General features: G+C 42.8%; 1 protein-coding gene across 11 annotated transcripts in view; it reads right to left on the bottom strand.

Moving 5' to 3' along the window:
* The window catches only part of hyd (E3 ubiquitin-protein ligase hyd), a 173,635-nt gene that overhangs the window by 160,007 nt on the left and 1,436 nt on the right, over positions 1-12,192 (bottom strand). For all 11 annotated transcript variants that reach the window (XM_050171479.3, XM_050171482.3, XM_050171480.3 and 8 more), the window contains exons 3-7: positions 12,078-12,154; positions 6,986-7,250; positions 6,802-6,861; positions 5,900-5,996; positions 637-774 (exon numbers count right to left, since the gene is read on the bottom strand). In XM_050171479.3, the coding sequence (XP_050027436.1) occupies positions 637-774; positions 5,900-5,996; positions 6,802-6,861; positions 6,986-7,250; positions 12,078-12,154 (637 nt within the window). The remainder of the gene's footprint in view (positions 1-636; positions 775-5,899; positions 5,997-6,801; positions 6,862-6,985; positions 7,251-12,077; positions 12,155-12,192) is intronic.

The following is a 12,192-nucleotide window of genomic DNA, read 5'->3' as shown; positions in this document are numbered from 1 at the left end:
CAGTGGAACCCCATTGATATGTTCCTCACTGTTGTGTTTTGCCAGATGTTGCGTCACATTTTCATGGTCCCAATCTAAAGCCCATTTACTCTTATATATCATGTTCCCATTTGATACGTTGCTATTCTGTAAGGTTCTCACATCTTAAACTGAGTTTGAAAGTGGTGGTCACATAAATTTAGCAGTGCAGACGCAAATTCACTCACACAAGTTGTTAAGAAAACTATATATGTGTACTCGTGGTTAAGCCTCTCAAGCCCCGCTTTGAAATGCCAGAAGTATATGATCGTCGGTCACGATAAGCTTGCGTGTCTTGATGCGATTGTGGTTCTTGCTTGATCCCAAAGGCCAGCTTCGTCTCTATACAGAGGTATTATGCGGTGAAGCATATGCAAACTATCGCAAGGAAGCATTGAAGAGTGGAAAGGGGCCACAGTGTGGCCACAATTGTGGGTTCTCTAATCAAATGCAAATCAAATAGAAAGGACTATTTGATTCGCACTCGAATTATTACAAGCAGGAAACATGAAAAGTTAGCCAATGTATGAGGTAGCCAATGTATGTGTACTCATCACTGTTAATTTAAAACATGCATTCTCTTCCCTTTCCAAATCCACGAGGTAAAGACCAACTCACCAGAACGTCCTCGGCTGCCAGTGCGATTTCGGAGATTAGCATAGCCAAACATGTCCTCAGAGAACATTGCATCAGCATCTATGATCACACTGGGGTGGTCTCCATGGATACCAGCATCTAGCAGAGATATGAGGTCATCTGCAAGGTCACAAAACTGCATTTTAGAATAACCCTGAAAGCACACAAACACCAACAAACAACACCCCTACAGCTTCGCTGTCTGTATGGTTATCACATACAACATAGAGACAGCTCTTCTAGAGGTAAGATCAAGTCCAACGTGACTGAAAATGTGACTTACTTGTGACAATACAAACTGGAAGGAGCTGCAAAATTAAATTCTAGGGTTTTAAGAGTCAAAACCACAATCCGATTATGAGGCACACTGTAGTGGGGCACTCTGGATTAATCCTGACCATCTGTGTTTCTTTAGTGTGAACCCAATGCAAGGTACACAAGTGTTTCTGCATTCCGTCCCCAATCCCAGCTGCCACGGCCGGGATTGAGTGCTGGATTGAGCCAGCGACCTTGAGCTCAGCAGTGCAATGCCATAGCCACTGGGCTACCACAGCAGGTTGTAAGGAGCAGCGTCAAACGAGACAAAGCACTTAAAGTAAGAAGGCACCAGACTTCTTTAGTTGCAAGTGAAATTTAATTTAAAAGAATGAATACACATAACCTGAACTGCCTGCACCTTACGTGCAGCAAAAAACCACACACACAACCACAATCAACTGCCATTATGTATCATGGCCCTTTCAGGCAAGCACTGGTCAAGTAAATTTTTTTCATGCAGGCCAATGCGTTATGGAACCGGCTTCAAGACGAACAATGCCACAAAACAAGCGTCATAACTTGCCCATTGATAAGCTTCAGCCACACGTGGGTCACTAAATCCCCCAATCCAATAAAGGGGGGCTCACCAAGGAGGTTTTGGGCCCACCTAAGCCAGGCTACACAGAGGCTCTAATGGGACAATTGATGAGGAGTCATTAACCAATGTACAAATAACAACCAGTTGAGGCATTTTTGTGTAGAAAACACTATCTTTACAAATGAGGTGTTTTTTCATCAGCATTCCACCTGCCTTCAGACTGCAGCACTAGCAAGAGTGATGCAACATCAATACCATGATAGATTGGGCTTGAATAGTGTTGATTCATCGGATTTAACGTCCCAAAGCAACGCTAGGTCTACAAGAGATGCCATAGTGGAAGGCTTCGGATGAATCTCAACCACCTGGGGTTCTTAACATGAACCTAAATCTCACAACTACACAATTGTCCTCAATTTTCACCCCCAGCAAAATGTGGCCACTGCGGCCACGAACTCAACCCAAGACCTCCCGCTCAGAATGCCATAATCTCCGTGGCAAGTTTGAAAATTACACACACAACATAATGTCCATGCTCGATCGATCATGGCAACAAAGCACCAACTTGGCCAACAAGTTTTACTAGATTCAACATTACATTGCTTTTCCCATTCACCTGCACTGCACCTAATCCATACAGGATGTAGAAGCCATGGGTGCAGCAATGTTGCAGCATGTACAGCAGCCGCATTGCTTTTTCTTCAAGCAGATATACGTGCATGAAACGCTGCATGCAGGGCAGGCTTGATGCCAATGATGACATAGTGCGGTTAGTGAAATCTCACTTTCACACTCTGTTCTAACTATGCATGTCAATTTTAGTCATTCTATAAGGGGGAAAATGGGTGTGCATTAATGCTGTATGACATGCCGCAATTTTCACTTGGGGGGACAGCAATTTCTGGCACTCGACTGTCAAGCGCTCCCCGCGAATTTATTCTACAAAGTTGGTTGGACCGTTGCAAAGTCATACAAATCAGCACAATTGTGAGTGGGGCAATAAAGTGCTGTCAAAATAGGAGCCTTCTGCAAAAGTCTTGTTTTACCCCCCCCCCATGTTGTCATATTTGCACTCTTTTGCACCACAGCTGCTGGTAAGGCGATCCTAAATTCTCAACATTTTTAATGACTACGAGCAATAGTTGAAGCAATAAAGAAAGTAGTTCTGGAGCAGTGTAAGAGCAGCCACACCAGCCTTTTAGAGCAGTAAAATTGACCTTTTTGGAACACTTAGAGCAGTACAGCAGTAAGGTGTAGCCATTTAGTGCAGCTTGTTACTACTCTGCAATCAGTAAATGCTGCTCAATAGCAAAGTAATACACAAGGTCAAGAGTAAGCAGCAGCCAATTAACCATTTGTTCATGAATGTTGCCTACGGGTAACATACATGAAATACTTTTTTCTTTTCTTGCAAAGTTTCGATATTGAGTGCAAAGTTTTTTGTGAAATGTCTTCAGTTAATACTGAATTATAGGCAGCAAGCATCATTTGTTGATTTAGAGCAGGAACATAGGATGAGGAAGAAGAAAAATAAAACGAAATTATAGGGTTTTACATGCCAAAACCACAATCTGATTATGAGGCATGCCGTAGAAGGGGACTCCAGAAATTTGGACCACCTGGAGTTCTGTAACGTGCACCTACCATATTTACTCGAATCTAACACGCACTTTTTTCTAAGAAAAATGGGTCAAAAAATTGTGTGAGCACTAGAATCGAGTACGAACCTAAATCTATATTACCATACTACCATAGGCATTTCAAAATGGCCGCCTCATACGCGCTTTGAGCCTAACTGCCATAACTTCCTCCATATGCTACAGTATGTGCGCTTAGGCAATGCTTCCTTTGGTTTAGGTTAGTGCGCCGTCCGTCTTACCGTTATCTGCGTTTGCTCTATCAGCATGGAAGTTCCAACTGCAAAGACATGCCGAGTTCATCACGATGATGCAATTAAAAGAAAAGCGATCACGTGTGCACAGACTGACGGAAATCAGGCTGCATCACGGTCGTTCGTAGTTCCCGAAACTTGCGTGCAGGACTGGCGCAAACAGCAGAGGCGTTCTACACCGGCGGCTGGTACGGTGCAGCCGCGCGGCCTCTATTTTGAAAGTGATCTGCGATGGAGACAAGAGTCTACGCATCTAGGTGCGCTGCGCTGTGTTCTCATCGCTTAGTTCGCGTTGAAGCGAGAGGTCGCACAAAGGTTAATTCCTTCGCTATTGCTACCACACTTCCTCGCTCCAGTGTTTTGATAAAGAGTTCCCGCGGCCATTGAGTGAGACGTGTTCATATTTGCTTCTGTGCACATGACACCATGCTTGTTAATTTAGCTAGTAATTGAATGTTTAAAAGTTTATACGGCCAATAAAACTACTACCCTTGCTTTTCGTATAGCTGTCTACTAATTTGCTATCGTAATCAATGCTTCGCCTTTCGGACAAAACTGCGACTTCTTTTATTTATGGCAACTTTAGTGCATTGGGAATAAATATTTGTTTTTTACAAATGAGAGAGAAAGTTATATTTCTGTATAAAAGAATGAGGTGTGCAGTACTGTAAAGTACTTTTCTTTTTTTAGGTCATGGCAAATGCGTGCACGTTACAATCGATTTATTTTATTTATTTATTTTCGGAAAACGGGTGCACGTTACAATCGAGTAAATACTGTAAATCTAAGTACACGGGTGTCTTCACATTTCGCCCCCATCTAAATGCAGCCAATGTGGCTGTGATTCGATCGTGCGACCTCGTGCTTAGCAGCCCAACACCATAGCCACTAAGCAACCAGGGTGGGTCAAGGAAGTTTGCCATGTGACTCATTTAATCTTGAAAGCGCAGTCAGAGGAGTCAGACCAATGCAAGGTCTCCGGCTGCAATGGTGTCACACATATGTAAAGCAAATGAAAAGTACACCTATGGGTCGCACATGACAAGAGCTTTCTCTAGGAATTCCGAACGAAACCATAGGTGGCTTGGGGTGAAGCTTACTTCCAGTTCTTTGCCTGGTGTTTCCTCCCATTCCTGAAAGGCTTTAGCGAAATATTCTTGTTTTTATTGAGCATGCTTATTCTCGATGCTGCAGGTTGATTGCAGGATTAAAGTAACGAAAGTTTGGCCCCATAAGGATGTATGGGCGCTGGCCAGGACCTTTAGTCGAGATAGAAATAATCGAAAAATTGAATTAACGGGAGCCGAATTAACGGAAGTCTACTGTAGTACTTTGCCTTGTCTGCCGGTACTAAGAACATTAAGAAAAACAATGTTTTAGTGTGCACAACAGCTGAAACTTTTTTAGTCATAATAATTACAGGCACCTTATACACCATTTCCACGCGGTAAAGCATTTGCAGAACATCTTTTTAGGCTTGCAACTGCCTTACACACGATCAGTCCTCGTGTCTTAGTAACAATACATGGGTTTTCAACTAGCAGTTTGGCGAGGCAGAAAGAGTTGAGCGCCCAAAACGGAAGCAGTGCAAGAATGCAGCAGTGTGTACGTGCCTGCGAGTCTGTCGGCTGTGCGGTGAGCTGAAAACAGAAGACAGCTTGGTCTGTTTATTCTGAACTAACATCTCTTCCTTCACTATACCAAGAGAAAGCACCACTAGTCTGCGCCTTCAGCTTCAGATTCTATGACTTGAAGCAATGAAAGATATTACAAGTAATATACTGCACAAGGTGCCAAGAAGATCCATCTAAAACCACATCAGATGGCGTGAAGTTTAGTCATCAAAAACGTCGTACCAAGTGTAGCAGTCACTACACAAAGATAATAAGAGGAACGGAACGGCTTTACAGAGAGAAAAAAAAAAGAAAAAGCACGAACAATGCACAAGAGCATTCCCACTACTGCACACACATGCTGGTGTTCTCGCATAGATTGCCATCTCATATAGCTTAGTTGCTGGTTGCCGAGATCACCACATAACAAAATGTGACATTTGAATCAACAAAAGGATTATAAATTGAACATACTATACATATACATATAACTGAACATACATATAAATTGAACATTTAGAACATACTGAAAAGTGCTGGTTCCAGCAGATCGTTACGCACATGCATAAAATAAGAACTCTCATTATATTCCTGCACATATGGCACTCAGGTGTAAATAAAATAAGACATATTGAAGCACTGCTTCCATTTAAACCACACAATAATTATTGCCTTTTCGCCTTGTCTCAGGACACCAATAGGATATACACTCTCTATGCCTTTCTCCCAGCATAGCGTACTTCACAAAACTTCCAATACCTGCTGCTTTCCTTTATTTTATTATTGTTATTTTTTTCTTGCACACTCCAACACCCATCTGGGAGAACGGAGGTACAGCAAGCAAGCTAATGCTACAGAAAAAGTAAGGAAAGAAGTGGCACTAGCCTCCAGGCATGTACGACTCCTGACCATCATCCACGTCTTCTCCATCTTCATCATCACGACTCAGCAAGTTGTTCACAGCCAAGTTCACATCAAGGTTCTGGAATGGAGGCACAGGATGCGATGTTAAGCCAGGGAAGTGCAATGTGTGCTTCTGTCATACATTACCATCCACAGATTTTATATTTCTGACTCCCATTAAGACAACATAAAGCCAAAAAAATTTACTTTTTGGCTTCATGGACAACAGAAGGCACAAGCAAAGACAGATTACCTCTGAATGGAAGAAAAAAAAGCAAATTTCCCTATTATGCTCTTACAGGCGTAATTGTGAAAATTTGGGTTAAATAATGTGATTTAAGCAAATCCATTATGTAAGCGGCGAGTAATGTCGCATAAGCTGTCCAAGCTCATAATCAATTTATTCAAATTTCCGTTTCACTATGCATCAGTAAATCCACTGGCCAACTCTTATGAGTAGCTCCACGGCAATGCAATGTTCCATACATTTAATGTCGGCCTGGCTAAATACATACCAAGGCACAACATATGCATAAAAAAATTTCCTAGAGAAACTTCTTTGAATGAATTCCAAGGTTTTACACGCCAAAACCACGATTATCAGGCACGCCATAGTGGGGGACTCTGGATTAATTCTGACCACCAGGGGATCTTTAACCTGCCCCGAATGCATGGTACACGAGCGTTTTTGCATTTCGTCCATATTGAAATGCGGTCACCAAAGCTGGGATTTGATCCCACGACCTTGGGCTTAGCAGCACAACACCATAGCCGCCAAGCCACCGCATTGGGTTACGCATGCAAAGTTAACCCAGGTGTGCAATATGTTAGTTTATCCATGTACTAATAGCACGGAAATAAGACCAAGAACAGTAAAAACTCACTGTGCGTTGAAGCTCCCTAATAATGAGGTTTCGAGACTTTCCTTGAAGCACAACTTGAGCCTTTTAAAGAAGAAAAACAACCATAAGCCACTGTCCCTGGTAGAATACATCAATCAGCTTAAGTACAAGCTGCAACACAAGTGAAGCGACAAGTCATGAATTGTGACATATGAAAGCAACCTACCTGGGAGACGAGCTCCTCTGGGACATACGGGGCAGGGACCACGGGGCGTGACCCCATGATGACCCCCGAGCCTCGACCGCGCGATGCTGTGGAACGCAGAATGCGCCCCCTTGACCGGGCGGCTGACCTTGACCCAGAGGCTCCCGAGGAAGTGGAGCCGGAGGGAGCCGCTGTCCCAGAGCCTCCACCAGAAGCTCCTGCAGCTCCACCACTTCCCTTGAGGTTGAGGCGGGAATGGTGGTGAGAAGCAGCACTGGAGAGCAGTCTGCATGGATTTAGAGGAGTCTGCTTAAGTGTATCAATGACAGAGACACTAAAGAGAAATACTGAATCAGTTTAGGCTGGTATTCTTTCCAGACTATTTTCGTTAATTTCATGGTGAGAGGTTGGTTACCACAAAAGAATATGCAGGTCAAAGATCAATTTCTTAAAGGGCCCCTCACCAGGACTGGCCATTTTGAGCTGACAAGCGCAGCGCATACAACGGGCGCTAACGATCATGTCTACAAAGTATTACATTGCTACGCACTGCGGAAAGATAGGAAATTTCAAACTGAATGCTCTTTTCCTTTCTTCTCGCGGCCACCGCGCTCCAAGCCGGAGGATGACGTGCACGTGCTAGTGCGCCTACGTACACGTGTTTACGCTGTGATGTCACTTGTGGTGACACGTGACTTCGTGAATTATTCAAGCCAACATCTGTTATTTGTGTAATATTTGCTAGAATACACAAATTAAAGCTTAGAGAAATAATAAAACACACAAACTGAATGTCTGCATGTTTTTGTTTTACTTCGCACTGCAGCAAGAGAGATGTACTTCCATTTCGTCCGCTTGTTCCCAGGTCGTGCGCAGACACCGAAACTATGTCACTTTCTACCATGTTCCAGCGCAGGATCACGCTCTGTGTTCCGCTTGTGTCTGTCTCAGTATTCGTGTAGCACAGACTTACACCGCTAGTCAAGTGCACAGCACGCAAAATTGTGTGCAGCGCGAAACAAGACAATCGCAACAGCTCGCATATGACGCCGTCATCGGAAGTGCGCCGCGCCATAATAAAGCAAGGAGAAAAAAATTAAGGCAGGCCCATGACGTATGTGTCACGCGATTCTCTAGGTCCGGTATGGAAAAATGAAGAGAAGGAATTTCGCTTGCGGAGGCTACACGGGGGCAAGTGTAGAGAGCGTCCATGTTTGCAGTGAAGATCGCCTCCTGAAATCATGGGTTCGCACCACTGAAATATTTCTATCTCGGCTATTAATGAGCCGATCTGAAAAATTTTTGAGCAGAACACTCCCTAGAGGACACGTACAGTTGAACCTCTATGTAACGAACCCCTATGTAACGAATTCCTGGATTTTACGAAATTTTTCAATTCCCCAACACATCCCCCATTGAAGCCCATGTATAGGCGACCTCCACGTAACGAACGTGTTGCGGTGGTTGACCTTATGTAACGAATTCGCAGCGCAGATCACTGAGCTGTATCTTGTAATGTTTTGCACAAAATTCGACGGCGCAGTGCGCAACTTTAATGAATATTGTTTAAGTAAGTTTTTATATCAAAAGATAAAGTAGACCACGAGCAGAATGCTTGCAATCGCAGCAAACAAGCAACCTCGGTGATGATGATGATGTTGAACGTCGCTAGCGCTGCTCCGTGGCAAGCGTAGCAACTTTTAAGCTTTCATTTCGTTTCAACTGATGGATGCGGTGGACGTTCTGCGCCGTTTTGTCGGCTCGCAGGACGATGAAGTAGCCCTGGATGCCTTAGTTTCCTTGAAGCGCTGAGTAGTGGCTTCGATCGGGCAAAAACAGAAAGCGAAAATTACGCAGTTTTTCTCTAGTAAATAAATTCTTTGAATAGCGAGCTCACTTCAATTGATATCTGTCACATTTTTATTTCGTTTTGGCATGATCCTTACCAGTCTTAACCCGAAACTGCATGTAACGAAAACCTGTATATAACGAAAAATTGCGAACTTTTTTCAATTTCGTTATATCCAGGTTTGACTGTAACAACTTCCAGCGTATAATCAAAATTTGCTATGAGGCCTGGTGAGGGGCTCTTGAAGACTTCTAAGCCCAGTTCAGTGAACTCTATACTCCATCTCACAAGTTGTTTGCAGCACTGTGGAAGCTGCAGGACTTCTTAACCAAAAGGAAGGCTGAATGCCCATCGAGTGCCACTTTGATGTACCCCTTATGTAACGCCTTTGGGCCCTTAAGGTTGAATAAATTAAATGAAATGAAAAATGAGTTGTGTTTATCCGTACTGCGTCATCTCCTCAGAGGCTGCTGAATTCGCGACATACGATGTGCATGCACAAAGACCCCAACATCTTATGTACCACTGTAGCGTATCAAGTACGAAGCAAGAACAAAACCCTCTAATTCTGCAGTTAAATCAGCCAGTTGCACCCAGAACAACATCTCACTGCGGAAGGATATTGCCCGTGTGCGCCTCTTACCTTCAGCAGTGCTGCAAACAACTTGTAAGATGGAGTATAGTTAATTGTTTGCCAATACAGAAAGGAATAACATTTCTAAAAATTCAGCATCTAGATGCTGCGGTGCTTTATTGCCGCTTTGCATCTGCATTCCCTACATCAGTTGCCTGCTTGACAAATTTGCATGGATTTCATTTTTCAGATACAGCAGAAAAGTATCGTAGTGTACCGTTAATTTAAATTTATCCAGTTTGTCCACAACTACTGCCGTGTCTAGAAGTAGCACTTCCTTGCCTTCTTAACGTCACCTTTTAACTCTCAAGCCCTACCCCCATGTATGCAAGCTGTGAGTGAAGAGTGGCAAGGCTGTTATTCACTAGCTTTGAGACAGCATTGGTTCTACCTATTCTCTGCCTTCTCTCTACCATTCTATCTACCTCCCCCCAGGACTGCTGCACATTAGTACAAAGATAAATGCTGCGGCTTCTGTGATGCTTTTGCATGGGAGGCATGGATAATTACAGCAGTCGGAGGCCATTATGGCGATGCACAGGTTGCTCCAGAGGGCATTGTCACGGCACGATGGAAAGGTCCAAACGAGTTTCTTGCACCGCCTTTTCTCTCTGCCGCGCCTCTGTCATGTATATGCATGCTTTGAACACCTTCCCGAAGCATTGTGCACGACAGTAGCAGCAGCAGTGGAAAAGTAAGAGAAAGCATCGCTTTAAAAATAATGCAATGACAATGTAGTTACAACCAGTAGCTTCAGTAACCGTTTCCTCCTTGCTAATTTATGACCCTCCTTGCTCATTTATGACCTACCTAACCTAATGGTGTTGCATGTATAGAAGAAAATAATCAGTCTTTTGCCACCTTTCAACATCACGCTTGCATTTTCTTTTAAAACCAGACAAGTTTTTTATATTCAATACAATGTGCTAGACCTGTACCTTTCAAATGTCCACTCACATTCTAATACAAAGATTTCACTATACAAAGATCCCAGTGAAAAGAAAGCACACCAGCATTTGATACTGCTGATACTTGCTGGATAAAGGATTATTTACATCTGCGCAAACAGCAAGTTGTTCTTAATCGGGTGACATCGGCTCCAATGCACATGTTATCGGGAGTGCCTCAGGGCTCTCTGCTTGGGCCACTTTTATTCCTTGTTTATATTAGGGATTTAGTAGTAGGCCTTAAATCAACCATTAGACTGTATGCCGACGACTGTGTCATGTATCGTACAGTGAAATGCCATGCCAATATGTCTGTCTTAAAGGACAACCTTGAAAAAAATGTCTATCTGGTGCAACTGGCGGCAGATGACTCTGAATACTGGTAAATGCTACCATGTGCAGCTTACAAAAAAAAAAAAAAAATTCCCCATTTCCTATTGCGTAAATAATATTGCACTCACTACCACTGGGCATGTTAAATACCTCGGAGTTACGTTTTCTGAAACGCTTGACTGGACTAATCATGTTAACACAATTAGCACAAAAGCTTGCAGTCTTCTTCAATTTTTCCGACGAAACTTTAAGCATTCTCCTTCATCACTGAAGGCAACCTTGTATTTAACAAACGTCAGGCCTATTCTAGAATATGCATGTGTTACCTGGGATCCATAAGCTAAAAACCTCTCAGACAAAATAGAACGCGTCCAGAAGCAAGCAGCATGCTTCGTAACAGGAAATAATTTTACTATCAATGGATCTGGAATACGGTTAGGGTTGGGTTGGAAAACTCTTTCTTCATGCAGGAAAATCCTAAGATTGAAATTCCTTTACAATATATACAAAAGTAAAACTGGTATCAACAAAACACTCAAGGAGCCGCATTACATTTCATCTAGGAGACACAACGCTAACAAAATTAGAGCTTATCAGCGCCGTACCAATGTGTTTAAGTATTCATTTTTTCCTAACACGATTAACGATTGGAACGAGCTCCCTAATGTAGTGATGGCAGCATCTAGTATTGAAAATGCTATAGAGTGCCATATTCATTTATTGTTCTGTTATTCATCTCTGCACATACACTACTGTTTTTTTGTTAGTTACTTTGTTACTTTGTTTGGTACTTTGTTAGTTTGCCTTCCGCTTTTGCGAATTTCAGGGCTTAAACAATGTTGCATTCACTGATGTATTCTTTTCATGTTACTGAATATTTTTCCATTGTGACCACCTGTATTTTAACCCCCCTACGATAATGCCGTGTAGGCGATGTAGGTATACCGAATAAATAAATAAATAAATATTAAACTGCTGTGTAAGTTGGCAGGAAGTCAAGCCTAAGATTGCAAGTCAGAGGCCACCAATAACCGTGAAGACACTCACAGGTTCATGTGCAGTGACTATTCCTCTCTTCCTCCGTGGAATCTCAAAATGGCCATTTGTGCATTGTTCTTTAGGTCTATGAGCTCAGAGAATGACTGACAATTCTGTTCCATAAGCTACTTTTCAAACAAATGCCTGCGCTCCCTAGTAGTCTGAACTAACGTAAGTTGCATATTTCTTATACGCACTGTTTTTATTAGCAGGCTGCAGTGTACAGAGCCTGCAAACACTTGTGCAGACAGCCGTTAATAAGCCGCTTCAGAAACAACATAACATGCAACTAATTAAGTGGCGCATACTCACACTTTGGATATTTCATTTTTACTTAAGTCCAGACGGTCTGTTAGAACAGAAAATGCAACTCGACATATTTTGCCATCCTGTAAAAAAGAAACAGGTCATATTTTATACTTTCCAC

This window comes from Dermacentor andersoni, chromosome 6 (genome assembly GCF_023375885.2).
Source record: "Dermacentor andersoni chromosome 6, qqDerAnde1_hic_scaffold, whole genome shotgun sequence".
Lineage (NCBI taxonomy): Eukaryota > Metazoa > Arthropoda > Arachnida > Ixodida > Ixodidae > Dermacentor > Dermacentor andersoni.
The sequence above is the reverse complement of the archived record's forward strand: the minus strand, read 5'-3'. Positions and strand labels throughout refer to the sequence as shown.